Source organism: Ixodes scapularis, unplaced genomic scaffold (genome assembly GCF_016920785.2).
Source record: "Ixodes scapularis isolate PalLabHiFi unplaced genomic scaffold, ASM1692078v2 PGA_scaffold9__187_contigs__length_104089568, whole genome shotgun sequence".
Taxonomy (NCBI): Eukaryota; Metazoa; Arthropoda; class Arachnida; order Ixodida; family Ixodidae; genus Ixodes; species Ixodes scapularis.
Window position 1 is genome coordinate 61317813 of NW_024609884.1, and position 15066 is coordinate 61332878.

A 15066-nucleotide genomic window follows, 5' to 3' on the forward strand; every position below is an offset into this window, starting at 1 on the left:
GAGACCACGTGACATCCAACGCAATCGTGACGTAGGTCGTCTCAAGACGAGCAAAGCTACGGCGAGGCTGACGCCGAGAGGATGGCCTAGTCATTCCAGCCACCGAAGCGGCTGCTTTTGTACGAATTTTGAGTGACGGGTTAATCTTCTATAATATTGTAGGGGGACAATAGCGACTTCTGTGACACACAAAAGGCATTCTCGGGAAGAGGGGAGTTCCTCCTGCCCCCCTTCTCTCGTCGTGGCCGGAGGCGAGACAACCTCCGTCACTAGCTGCCAAGGTAGCTAGACGGGCATTACAAGCGAGGCGTTAGCGACATCCACCAGGTGCTCTTTGCTAATCGTTTAATTCGTTTTAAAATTCCTTTTCGTGACTTTTTTAACAAGATATTGGTATGTTCGATTTAATGGTGCTTTTTTGAACACATATAGACCAAAAAATGAGCGCCGAAATTTCGTTGTAGTATCCCTTTAATATGTTAAAAATAGAGGGACTTTACCTCTTTGAAGTGGGCTCTTTTGTTTGTAGTATCTTCCACCTGTGGCTCGAGGGAGCATTCGCATTACCCCGAAATGTAGTAAATTATAAATAAGAATTTTCTGTGGGAGATTTAAAAAAAAAAAAAAACACTTTTTATCTCGAAATTTGGATTAACCGTGATCGTATCAAGATTCTACTGTACTAATTTATCCTGTCATCATAATTGCCCAGTGACCCCTCGTCATGGATGGGGTGTGCCATGAGGTTTGCAGGTCTACAAGAGGCCCCAAAATATCAATGGTTGAGAACCACTGCTATAGAGGAACAAGTGGACAGAGCTACTGGGAACTTATTTCTGAAGCATTTGTCAGATTAAAGTTCTCTACAAAGCTTGCTTAATGGAGAACTTGACTACTGTCTCTAAAACTTGCCGTATAAACGTTGCTTTCATTTTCTCTTGGACCCTGGAGGTCTGGTGTTAAAAGAAGTGCTCGATCGATTGGTTCTCTCTTGCATTGCAGGTGCCGGTACACCACCCAAATCTCCAACGTCGGTCCAAGAGTGGGTGAATTCTCTTCCCGCTGATGAAGCCAACAAGTAAGTCCCTACCCTATTCTGACCGGGGGAAAGGCCAAACCCACTTGTGCTGTGGCAGCTATTTTGCTCTCACAAGCACTCAAGCCGGTGGCAAATGATGAAACAAAGGTTTGTTTCATATGGGTCTGTGGTTATATTCTCAGATCGGCACCCATTTGTTTTCAAAGTGATAGCTTTGTATGGGAACCCTGCGTCAACCTGGCTTGTTTCGTGTTGGTTGCACCGTAGCGAGGCCGCAGCTCTTGGCGATGTCGTAGTGCGTGTGACCTATGGCATAGTTCTACGTGGAGGGGGGGGGGGTAAGCGGTGCCCTCTGCTGCGTAAGAATGGGGGCTGCATATTAGAGTGGGAACTGCATATTAATAGGATAGTCTAATAGGCGTGCAGGCATTTTACGGTCAGGTTGTGTGTGTGGGGGCATTTCAGAGAAAATGATGCAATGCCCATAAATAAGGTATGCATGGATCGATAAGTCCTTTATACATTCACAATTCATTCACCATGTGTCACATTGCATGTCATTTCAATAAAAACTGCTGCTCGTTAAAAAAAAAAATATAATAATCCAGTGCTGTTGCATTGTTCTTCTATTTGACAGAATTTCCAGTATACTTTTATTGTGAAACACTCTGGCTCGGTGTTTGGCATTTTTTGAAGCCCAAAAGCATAGCTACGAGGCTTAACACCGATTGGTTTTGAGAAGTCAACGCTGTAAAAAAGCGTTGGCGCTAGGCAAGGATCAAACTGAGACCATTTAGATTATTAAAAGGATACTGAGTCGCAACTTAAAATATACCTCTTGCATTCAGAAATAAGTTAAACATGATCGACTCTATTTGCTAATGAGAATTGAACACTTGTATTTTGAATGGATGGCTATATATTTCGTTCCAAAGGACCGATCCCACCGAGTGCTCGAAGATCAACCGTCTGAGAGTGTGATACATTCCGGGAGACGTGACTTTAGTATGGACCAGCACCGGCAAAGCTGCTTGGGGTCTGGTCTGGTTGTCAGCTCCGCCACTTGGCGTCATCAAGTGGCAGGAGTTGAATAGGCCACGAGGGAAGGAACATTCGGTTTGACAGGGCTCACACACATGCAGCTTGCCACTGTACTTCCGCAGAGCGGCGCTGCTTCTAGGGTCAGAGTTATGTAAAGACATTCAGTGTATTCCCTTTAATTAATGTTTTGGTGTCTTTTTGATAAAAAAAATTGGTGTCTCTTTGGTGCGGCCAGAACGGGGTTGACATTTAGACAATAAAATAGGTGCTAGAATTTTGTTGCAATGTTAAAGGGCCCATGAAACAAATTTTGGGCTGGGATAAATCAATTTATATTGGGATTTTACTAATAGCACATCGTCCAGTGGGCCAAAAAAAAAAAAAAGGTAGAAAGTCAAAAGGTTGACTTTCAGTACGAAAATTTGAAAACAGCGGTCTATATCGTACCTCCTTCCCTTCGTAAGCTCTCTGCCTTTTCACTGTGATACATCCGCGGTCCCCAAAGCACGTCACCGGGTCCAAGTGTACGTCACATGACACCGGACCTTACTTATTCTCTTCACTTCTAAGCTGACATTCTGGTGGAAGCTACGCGCTTGCCGGACCAATCAGCCGCCTCCCTTTCATCACCTGACGTCATTCTCTGTGCGTGGGTGCGCGAGAGAGCGTGATGACACGGCAAAAGTGTGGCTGGCCCAACGGGCACATTGCTTCCACAGCACTGTCAGCTTCCGGGTGAACGGGGTGGGAAAAGCAACATTTGTCTGATTTTTGAGCGACGGGCTAATCTTCTAGGGGGAGGATGGCCGTGTCCGGCTACACAAACGAGGGTCCGAGCAAGGGGGGACTCCCCTCTTTCCGTCTTCTTGAACTGTTCGGTAGAATGCACGATTTATGAATTGAGGAGGAAAGCTAAACAGGAAAAAGTTGGAAAAGGGTTTCATGACCCCTTTAAGAGACACTAAACACAAAAAACAAAAATTTCTGCAAAAAATGATTATTTTGAAAAATGCCCTATTTACATCGCAAACATCTAGAGAGGATTCCCAGAAAGTCATTTGTTTACTGTCTATAATTATTTCTTTATAAATTATTTTCAGTTCACCATTGCTAAAGAAAAGGTAGAAGTTTGAGCACTTTGAATGCGTTTTTCTCCAATCCACTTTTCGGTATAAATTCCGCCTTAATATTATATATATATATATATATATAAAATCTGATTTATATTTGGATTAAACTTTTAAAAAAACAACGGCGTCGTTTTGTTTCGCTGGGCTTCTCACTGCCTACCTTCGGTAACGGCCGTGCGGTGTCGCACCGGTCGCGTCACAGGGAGTGTCTAATGTAAAATGTAAAATGTTTTACCTAAGTAAAAATATTTATATTTGGATCATATATTTTTATAATCTAGAACAAATTATATGCAAATGCTAGATTCTTGTGTGAAAAATATGGGAAGACAGTTCCAATCATTATCTCGTACCATTTCTTAAAAGAAATGGTACGAGATAATAAATCACAAATGTAAAGTAAAAATGTCAGAGTAATCAAATGTGTGCTTTTCAAAGTGCTATATTTTTAAACAGAGACAAAATAATGCAACAAATTTTGAATGGAAAAACATGATATAATGTAAAATGCTTCAACTAAATAGCAAAAAAGATCAAAGATTTTTTTTTTTTTAATTGCATGTTGGAGTTGCATGTTTTACCTTGGGACATGTTTGTTGTAGGGAAATACTGTAAATATTTTTGTTTCTTAACTAAAGCAACAAATTATATACAGACAATACTTTTGTGAACAATATATAAACAAAATTCCAATGCTATATTTCAAAAACACTATGAGATAAAAATCACAAATAAAAAGTCAAAATGTTGAAGTAGCCATGTTTGTGCACTTTTGACTTGCAACATATAGTTTCTATAATTGTACAAATTGTTGTCAATATTAGCACTATAGACTACTATATTTATAAAATACTTTGAGTGTTGTATTATTTTAACTTTGTCTATTACATGCTGTCAAACTTGGCAAAAATTGACAAAACGTTAAGGGGAATTACTGCTCTGATGCAGTCTTAATGTTTTTTACAGTGAAGCTGTTTATGGCTAGGGTTCTGTGTGCGTCAACAAAAACTCTGGTCTCAAATTTGATGCAAAATCGCTTCATTCTGTGCAAAAGCTTATATGTCTCATCACTTGGATATGCATTTTCACTAGATTAGTTATCAATAAGCACCATTTTCAAGATCAGTAGACTCTCAGGCAGATGATAAAGGTTTCTCAAAGATTTGCCGCTGTGCGACCCATGTCGGCCATATCTACCCTCGCATTGCCCTCTCTTCGTCGTCGTTCCAAGCGCTTGCGTGTCTAGTTTCCTTTCCTTCCGCTCTCCCGGGGTGGCGGTCCTGTCGTGCGTGTCTACTTTCCGCCTGGTGGTGGTCCCGTCACGCGTGTCTAGTTCCTCCGGATTGTCATGATGACCACCGATCGATCCAATAAATGTGTTCGTATCTTTGTTCAAAATTCTGTGTCACGTCTGTGTCGTGTGCTAAACCGCTTCGCTGGTCATCCACCATCGCAGACTGGAATAGAATAACTAATACATTTTTTTTTTCTTTCGAGAGATTTTTTTTTTAGTATTGATGTTATGAAACATAATTGTGCACCGCAGGTTCAGTGTCGGGACGAAGTGGACTTTCAAAATTTTTGTTTTAAAGTGTGCTTCAAAAGATATAATGTATCGTGAAACAAAAAAAAAGCTCTTGTTCACTTTATAATATCATTGTGTATGCAATGCAGAATTACCATCCTCTTAACTTTAGTGCATTAGAGGAGAGAAAATACGAAGCCCGTGGCTATATATAATCCTTAATTAATCTGACTAGACATTCTACCTTCGATTATGATAGTTTCCCCTAAAATTACAAAGAACAAAAGGAATATGTTGGCTGAGCTGCTTTTGAGTATCTTTTTTAATTTCCTTTATAAATTAAAGTTTATCTGAAGACTTACTATGGGGCGTCTTGTCGGCTCAACAAACCTCTTCTCTAATGTGGTGCCATCATTGAGCCGGCCTTTATGCGGCGCGTGGTTCGATGCCGACCCCTGCCCTTGCTTCCCCCAAGGGCCAGCCCGTTGGAGAGTATCATGCGCCGGGACGGCGGCTGCCCGGTCAACCCGGAGGTGCCGGGCAATGACGACGACAACCTCACCCTCGGAGCAGAAGGTGGGAAGTTAAGCGCTTTGGTTGCCGTAAATTCTTGCTGCAATTTCGGTGAATAAGTATACTTTGCAAGTTACAGTGGAACTTCAGTGGCTGGAGCTGCATCTTACATGTAGTAAAGGCTAACGAAGCTGCCGAAAGACAATATTTGGCGAGACCAAAGATTTTGTCTTTCGGCGGTTTTCTTAATATCAGTACGGTTCATTCATCTGCATATTTTCCGTTTTTTCCTCTTTGGGGAGATGATGAAAATTCTTGTTTGAATAGCTGCACAAGCGAAGCAATAAGTCTATTTTCAATGTTTATGTTTAGTAACTCAAAACAGCGGCACGCAAATGGCTTATCAAATGTGAAGTGTTCCTAAATGCCCTGAGCACCATTTTCTTCCCAGTGCTCAGTGATCTTTGAAGTTTTCTGCCATTTTATTTTCTTTTTATATTCTTTTTTGTCCTGTTTCGAAGTGCATGCCTTGTATATGCATGATCACTTAAAGTTATACATTCAATCTTGATATTTTTGGCCTATAAATAATTATGTTTACCCAACCGCTGATTTTGTGTGTCGCCCGTAAACTTTGTTCAGCCTTGTCATAGCAACCAGCCTTTTTGTTTCGATTAATTGGTGACTGTTTTTTTGCTCATACTTTTTGTTAATTTTGTTTTTTTGCTACTAATGGTGTTTTAGTTCACTTTGTCACCCAGAAGAGACGTTTGTGTTGTAACCAGCCCTTCTCATGGTTCCTCAAGGGCTCATTAGTTGGCCCTTGCAGAGCCACAACCAAATTGATCAGTAGCGTTGGGGAAATTTGCAAATGCACCCATGACAGACACTTTGACGAAGTGTCGTTTGTTTGCACGCTAACTTGGCGTCTTGCTCACATTGCAGCCAGGACATTGGGCAGTTCTTCCCTGCTGCAACCTAGGTACGTACCTCGTCTGGGAGATCCGCCCTGAGATACTCAATCATGTCACACCACGAGGGCGTTGGCCTTGGGCTTTTCTGAGGAATGATGGAAGCCATGAAAAGACTGAACTTAAGCCGGCACTGTAACCAAGTTTTAGGGGAGCGGTGAAGAGTACTTAGAATCTAGGGAGTGCAGGGATGGGATCGGAGCTCTTAATAGCGGCCGTAGAATAATTTGTCCGCACTCTTTGCTTCCCCATCATAAGCACCTGTCAACATTGTACTTGGTAGTGTTGATGCGGTGGGTAAGTGGGGGCTTGTTTGGTGTTTGGGAAGGTAGCCTCATTGTGTGCCAAAGATAACTGGAGCAGTGGGGAAAGTGTGCGGAGTCTGTTCGTGTATTTGGTGACGACTCTTGCATGGCTGTCGGCTGTATCTTTCCTGTTGTAAAAATAGGCTGAAGGCTATTTCGGGCCCTTCCTTAGCCATTTCGGGCTCCACTAGGAAAATGTGAGCCTCTGCGAGTCCCTAGGAAGGAGGGATGTGCTTTTGTGTCTACAAGTCACTTCAGCTGACCTCAGGAGATTTTCCTTGCTCTTTTTTTTTCCAGCTCGGGCAAGGCCATGCTGGGTGAGCTTCGAAGCAAACAGAGCAGCTTCAACTCGGAAACGTCTGGCTTCTCCACCATTTCAAGCATGTCGAGGTATGTTTACTGCGCATAGTCTGTTTCCCAAGAAACTGAATCACGACTGTTAAAAAAAAACAAAAAACACAAAAAAACACTAAAATGAAAAAGAAAAAAAAAATGAACGGACCTAAATCATAGTATGTTTTTTAAAAATAATATTTCCACAAATTTGTTTTTAACGTTTTCGAAATATTTACGTTGGTAGATGCAATTTAGGTGGATGTCTCGGCCTGCTCTAAGCCCCACCCAAAGATCAGTGGTCTCACCCATTACTACTGGATGGGCTTGGCTGCTTAGCCGAACACGCTTGCAAGCCTAGTGTCTCCCTGTCGCGACGTCCAGTGCATCTAGTCTGGCGTCTGACACAGCCTGCTAGTCGTGCGAGCAGACGCACGGCATCATCTCGTTTTCTACCACCTTCTATAGTCATCTGCAATGGCCGAAGGATGCGGCCATGAAAGCTACACATCAGCGTCGGCCATCGCCTGTGTACGCTTGCTAAACTGGCTTTGTCAAAAAACGTCTGCAATGCTTGCAAGACGCAACCATGAGACCGGCATTCTAGCGTTCCATCATGCATGAGGGAACAGTAAAAGAGAGCGTCAGCATTTGTTGATGTAGAATAAAAAGTTGGGGTGTGCGAATACTGAATAATAGTTATTGAATACTGAATCGAATTAAGAAAAAGAAACCGAATATCGAATAGTAATTTTATTTGTACAAATTTTTAAAAGTACGCTGTATATAAGAATATTCTATGTGGAGAGTATGTACCTGGTGCAGAGTGTGCATCTGATGCGAAACAAAAGCTAAAATGTATAAACGTTCTGGTGTAAGAAAAAAACATTAGCTGCTGGACATAGAGCACAAAACTGGATTTTGAGATTTAATTTTTACGGCGTAAACACCCCAAGCGTCATAGAAGACCCATAGTTACAACCGTGCACGGCTTTTTTTCTTTTGTTAAAAACATTACCTAACATTGCGACACGCCCTCTTTTTCTTTTTTTTTTTTATCTGTATAGACCTTCTCATTTTAGTAGTTACCTGACCAGTGGACAGGGGGCGCTCACACACGCGGCGCCATAAGGTGGCTTCAATTTGGTTGGTTTCGGTTTCAGCGGGCTTGCGGCCGTGTTGGTGTGTTACATAATTTTCGCTTAGTTTTGTAATATACCGTAAAATCCCGTAAAAACGCCCACCCAAAATGAAGGGATAAATTGGGAAAAACATGGGGTGCGCTATCTTTAAAAATGCGACAATAAAAATTTATATATAAAAAAAAAAGGCGATAAGACACTGGGATATCCACTACAAACCACATAAAACGGGAACTGATACCGCGGATTGCGGACACGGCAAATTTGCGTTTTATGATGCGATAAGCACACGCTTATCACATCAAAAGACCTGTGGAAACCCGCCAAGAACTTGCATCTTCACGGGAGCAAATACTGCAAATTGCAGATGCAGCAGATTCAAGTTTTATGGTGCAATAAACACCCGGGAACCCGCTACAAACTTGTCTGTCATGGGAACCGAAATCGCTTGGGCAGATCGTGGACAAAAACGAGGGAGTCCGCTACAAACTTGTATGTCACGGTAACAAATCACGCAGATCGCAAACACAGCAGAATAGAATTTCACGATGCAATATACCGTGTTTACTCACATAATGAATCCACCTTTTTTTCAAAAAAGTGAACGTCAATTTGGGGGGAGGGTTCATTACGCAGGATGAGGGGAAAAAAAAAAAAGTTGCGACAGATTTATAAGAATTGAAATTTCATATCACGATGTAGATAGGAAACTCTCTATTAAATAAAACCTTACCTTTTAAAAATGGAAAAGCACATACACAACATATATGTAACCATTTTTTTTATTCATGTCACTAGCCGGCCATTTGTTGGTGCTCCTACTCGCAACTACTGTCACTCTCTGCACTGACGTCGCTTGCTGCGTCATTTTGAATCGGCTCGTGGGACACTGCACAGCCTTCACTGCGGAGCCTCTTCACATAATCCAGAACTTCGTTCTCCACGAGGGGAAACTTGTCTTGTTTTGGCCCTCGAAATGCGCGGCGATCCTTTTTTGTAGTGCAAAGCTCTTCCTCTTGTTTTCGTCAGTAGTGTACACGCACCGTATCGACACTGAAATGCCGTCCAGCCGCGCGGTTCCCATGCTCCAACGCATGCTCAACGACTTTGAGCTTAAAACCGGCCGTATAGCTAGCGTACCGGCCCATCGTAGCTTTCGCAGCAGGTGTCCAAGTTCTCCACAAAACACAATCCACACAAAAACAGAAGCAGCGATGAAATGGCGGCGATTTTACATTGTTTTTTACTTTCTTTACATACCGCCGCGCTTGCATGGCGCTATGAGCAAGGAGCTTTCCGTTGCAATCGACAGATGGTGCTCCGCCACAAAAACGTGCGATTTTTAAACTGTGACTTGCGTCAATCGCGCTCGCGTCACGGCAGACTGTTTAGCATGGTTCTTAGACTTTTTGGCATCGTTGCTTGATGTATAACGGTGTGTTGTTACGTTACTGCAATCGTCTACGGCACCGGCGATCGCACCAAGATAAAGTGAACAGATATTACACACCAACTTTTGAATTGGGGTGCTCCCCCCACACACACACACAAAAAAAAAAAGTATTTCCTCAAGGACAAAAGGGGGTGTGGGTTCATTATGCGAGTGGGTTAATTACGCGAGTAAATACGGTACATGCGGGACGAACTTGCGTGGAATTGAGATCGCTATGCGCAGATCACGGACAAAAATGCGGGAATCTGCTACAAACTTTGTCACTGGAACGGATACTGCAGATTGCTGATGCAGCAGATTCACATTTCACGGTGCAACATACATGCGGGAACAACTCGCGTGTTACGGGAGCCGGTATTGCATGCGCAGATCGGAGAAAAACATGGGAACCCGCCAGGCGCGTAGTTAGGGGGTTTTATTGTGTGTGTGATTGCACCAGTACCTTGAAACACCGCCCGAAAATATTTTCTGGCTACGCCACTGGAACCCGCCATGAACTCGCTTGTCAGACGCGCCGGTACAGCAAATTGCGCAGTTGATGTGATTCTTGTCGGATGTTGTGTGACATCCGACTTGAATCCGAGGAGGTGGGTGATATTTCGTAATTTTTATATTTCAGATATTTAGCCCGAAACCCGAGATGGGTGATATCTTGGGGGCAGGCATTGTCTTGGAACTTTACGGCAAGCGGCACAGAGAGGGGCGCAACGGTTCCTAGCTCTAACTGCTTGCACAATTCATTGTTCGAAAGTGGACCACAAACCCCGGCGTGTCTTGACGTCAGTATATTCGGCGAACAAAACATCTCCCAGGGCCGGGTAATTGCTCAAGCCCAATTTTGTTGGCAGTGCGTGCTGTGTGGCCATGCTGTTGATGGTTTCCGTAACTCAGTAGGAACACTGCCATGCTTGGCTTGGTTTGTTCGCTTGACCGGCTTGTGTGGCTTAGCCGCTAGCCCAGCCAGTACCACCTAGATAAAGGCTGCTCTGTTAGCGGTTCCCCAACTCACACTGAGCGGCCAACACTGTGAAGCTCGATGAGATTGCGCCGCTATTTTTGCACTCGTTGCGAGACGCTGCAAGATGTGCATGCGACGACACGGGTGTAAGATAGGCAGCTTGGATCCACTAGTGGTGATGTTTTGGAAGGAAGGACTTCGTCTTCTAGGTTGTATTGGCCCAACGCAATTGTTCGCTCTTTTCCTGACTGCACTAACAGTAGATAGAAGGAATAAAGTGTGCATGGTTGCGATTTAGGCTCGATCAGCGTAATCGCGAGGCTTTTCTTTATGCTCCCGGAGTTACCGAACTTCCGGAGCGCACGAAAAATTCCTTCGAATTGACCAGACCCAGATTAAGAACTTTTAATTGCTCCTTGACATCTTTTTTTTTTTTCTCATAGACTTGTATGTGTGATTGCCGGGATTGCATCAATGCCTCAAACTACTAATTGAAAGTTTAAATCAAATTAACACGAATACCGACACTGTCTTTTGTCCACCTTAGAGTGTTCAAAGCAGGCAGTGCCAAAGAACCAGTTGGTGCTTACTGAGTTGCCCTGCCTTCATTGTGACTCACTGCCTTCATTTTTTGTGGAGAGCTATGATTTGCCACAGTAATTGTTTTCCTCACTGCCAGATGCAAGATAAAGGATTCAGGGGTGGAACGGCTGCGCCATTTGCGCCATTTTGCGCCAGACGCATTTGTCTGCGCCATCCTGCGCCATTTCACGGAAACTGCGCCACAGCCAATACCTTGCGCCATTATGCACCAAATCGCACAACGTGCGCCAAAAAAAAATTTGTTTTTTGTCTTGGTTTCGGTTCCTATCGACTCGATTGGCAACAATTAGCCCGTTTAGCTTGGTCGGCCTTGCAATCCTTTGTTCTGTTTATTCTCCCTGTGTATCCCGAGTCGGAAGCGCGCGAAAAAACTCGGGGATCGGATTCGAATCGCTACACCTGCGACTGGACTGTTATTCTTCAACCATAAGCTGTTAAGCAAGTCGGCCGAGGTGAGGTCGAGTCGTTAAGCGTCAGATTGCCTGAGGCTCTGCAGCCCGGGATCCGGACGTCAGCCAATTGAAAACAAATGAGCAAAATACTCCTTTTAGTACTTCGTCGTTAGAAGTTGAAACCGCATTCCCGCAAGATAATTGCGATTTGATAGAACCGAAACGCGGTCCGATCCGGAACCTTGCCTGCCAGCTGCTGTCACGCGAGCGGTAGATCTGCTCGGCGTACTTTAACCTTGCTCCCGCTAATCGCTTTGAATACGATAACTCCGTTAATTGTAGTCTGCCGCTTCGATATTGAGTTGCACAATGGGATAAACTCGAAATTTGTTTGCCCTGTTCCCCCACGCAACTGCACGTCCGTTGCTTACGCACGTCATGTGGTTCGCACATATATTTACTCTGTCGAGCACGTGGGGGTTGTGCGATAAGCAGTGCTGATTTGCATTTTGAGCAGCTAAAAGCCACTCAGAAAATATCAAGGACACCATCTTCAGAAACATACGGTACTTGCTTTTTGATTCTCATTAAGGCTTACAAAGTTTCAAGTTTTGGCATCTGTTACACTGTTATCCCATTACCTAGGTCCCTAACCACTCATGTTCACCTGTGCTGCTAAGCACGATTGAAATTGCTCCCGTGCTCGTCTAAGACACAAGCTGAAGTGCAGTGAAAACTGATCTGAGCTGCTCCTAGCCTGCTCCAGAATGTAGTTTTAGCTGCTCCCAACCTGCTCCAAAACTGCGGTTTCAGCTGCTCCCGTGGCTGCTCCCAAATACATTTCATGAGTTCCACCCCTGAGGATTTCATCATTCGTAAGACTTGTGCTCCTCTGGAACTGACACTGTGTTGCAGCCCATCCTGTTCCTGTTGCTCCATTTACCCCTTTTCTCATCGCTTTTGCCTCTCTGCACTGAACGTGAACATAGTGAACAGGCATCGTGTCTACAATGCCTGTTCATTGGGAAAGGGCGTGACCTTGGGCTAGGCAGGCTTGGCAGGAATTCAGGCTTACGCAGTCACACGTCACCTGTGTCTCCGCCGTGCGTGCACGCTTGTGCTCGGTTCCTCTGGTTCCCTTCATTTTATTTTGCGTGGAGTGCAAAGTTCATACTCGTGCTCTATGCGGCTTCATACTTCTTTTTACCGGCGCACACGTCGAGCATCACCGCGCTGCACTGGCATCCTAAATGCAGTGGCTTATGCAAGGCTGCGTCTGGGTTAGCTCGATTGAATAGAAAATATCGCTCCCTCTTTTGTAGGTCAACATTATTTAGGTTGCAAGTATGCATCGAGCCATAATTATAAATGATAGTCTGTGGCTGTGAAAGTCCAGGTGAAATAAATGACTGCGTGAGAGTTGCTTTCCGTCTTATCTGTAGGTCCCAAAAAGCGTTATCGGCTGTTACGTTTTCCCAGACCGCAAGTTTTATTTCTCACAGTCTCCTAAATAAACATATCAACGGGGGTTCTACTGTTGTGCATGCATTCAACACGAGTTACTATTTGTCATTTCGTCAAAACGTGAGTGCGCAAAAAGCGTAGATTTTTAGGGGCGAAGCTCCTTAGGGTCTAGCCTTGTCCAGCGTCCATGCTCACATCGATTGCACTGCCTCCGGGATCGGCCCACTTTTAAAAAAAAAACGTACGCCCGCACGGGGGTTCCAACTCAGGACCGCTTCCTTACAAGGCAGACGTCTTAACCACTATGCTTCACTCCAACGGTGCATGTTAGCCGCTCAACGTCTATACAGGAGAGGGCGCTGCGGTCAAATGTGTATATAAGCGCGTTAGACTTTGCATGCATTAGCTCAGCGTTTATAGACGAGAGGGCGCTGCGGCCAAATTCTCAAATGTGTATATAACTCCGAGGAGGAGGAGGAGGAAAAACTTTATTCAATAAGGAAAAAAAAAAAAAAAAAAATTGAGCGCCGTGAGTGGAATCCTCAGTCCAGGACTCCAATGGACCTCACTGCCGTCCTAGCCCTCTCGATCAGCCGTAGCTGTTGGTCCGGGTCAGAGCTGCACAGCTCTTCCTCCCACTGCTCGTTGGTTGGATGGGGTATTGCTGTGATATCCTTATTGCGTTGACAGGCCCAGATCATGTGGTAGAGTGTGGATGGTTCGTTACAATGGGGACAGTTTGGTTTGTGTAAGTTTGGGAAAATGGCGTGGAGTCTTGTAGGGTGGGGAAAGGTTTTAGTCTGTAATTGCCTGAGCATTGTTTCTTGTTCTTTCGTAGTTGATTTGTGGCTCGGCGGGTAGGTAAGCCGGGAAAGTTTATAGTGTTGTGTGATGTCTCTGAATGTTACCAGTGGTTGGCTGACCCACTTCTGGTCCTCTTGTGGAGCCCGGCCGGCTAGTTCTCGGGCGCTCGCATGAGCAGCGAGGTTTCCACGGAGGGTCGAGTGCGCAGGTGTCCAAACGATAGTCACGGTTCTTGTGGGGGGTGCTTGAAGTAGAATTTTCAAGGCGGTTCTAGAGATTCTTCCGTTCGCGTAGGTTCTGCAGGCAGATTGTGAATCTGTGATAATTGTTGTGGCTGGGGTTTGGGCGACAGCGAGAGCGATGGCCACCTCTTCCGCATGTAGCGTAGTAGCCTGTCTAAGTGTGAGGCTTGTGAGGATCTTCGAGGAGTTGGTGACCACCGCTGTCATAGCGGGTCCCTGAGCATAGTTGGCCACGTCAGTGTAGACTGTTTCGTCATTTTGGCCGTATATTTTCTCCAGCCATCGAACTCTGGCTGTTCTCCGTCCCTCATGATGTTCTGGGTGCATGTTGCGAGGGATTGGGGCTACTTCCATGTTACTTCTAATTTCCTTGGGGATATCTTCTGTGGAGGTTTCGGGTTGCCGGGGCGGGTACCCAAGGTGATGTAGGAGTTTGCGACCGGTTTGGGTGATTGCAAGCCTTTGTTGTTGGGACGTGAGATGGGCTTCTATGAGTTCGTCCAAGGTGTTGTGTAGTCCCAGGGCTAGCAGCTTCTCGTTGGATGTGTTGGGCGGTAGGCCTAATGCTTGTTTGTATGATTTCCTGATTAGCACGTCTAATTTCTTGTGTTCGCATGACTTGAGCGTCGCGTACGGTGTGGCATAAGTTATTCTGGAAATGACAAAGGCTTGCACGAGGCGTAAAGTATCTTGTTCTTTCATTCCGTGCTTCTTGTTGGTGATGCGCCTTATCATGTGAGTGATCTGACCCACTGTGGTATCTAGTTTTCGTACCATTTGGTTGTTGCTGCAGTCTTCCTGTAAGGTCATGCCTAGAACTTTGATGGAGGGGGAGGGCCTGATGCAGACCCCGTCCAGTTCTATTATATAACCCCGATCCATACCACACATTCTCTTTCTGACATGGACCGTTGACTTAAGCGGTGGAGATGCGTTCCCACGGCTTCTAGCGGATCCAAGCTGATCCGCTAGAAGAACCACTGGCTCTGCATTTCACCGACCATAAAGCAGTAATAATGAAGTCGAAACGCAGCCCGGAACTCAGCACTACCTATGAGCAATAAAAAAAAAAAAAAATCGGCACCATCAGCACTACCTATGAACAATAAAATCAGTATCATCAGCACCACCAGAGCTTCGCCCCAATCAAC

The 15066-nt window shown here is 44.7% G+C and overlaps 1 protein-coding gene across 4 annotated transcripts in view; it reads left to right on the top strand.

Moving 5' to 3' along the window:
- LOC8038471 overlaps nt 1-15066 on the top strand; it is a 69692-nt gene that overhangs the window by 16269 nt on the left and 38357 nt on the right. For all 4 annotated transcript variants that reach the window (XM_029982322.3, XM_029982262.4, XM_040500797.2 and 1 more), the window contains 4 exons: nt 1003-1078; nt 5211-5311; nt 6194-6230; nt 6822-6914. In XM_029982322.3, coding sequence (XP_029838182.1) covers nt 1003-1078; nt 5211-5311; nt 6194-6230; nt 6822-6914 — 307 coding nt within the window. The remainder of the gene's footprint in view (nt 1-1002; nt 1079-5210; nt 5312-6193; nt 6231-6821; nt 6915-15066) is intronic.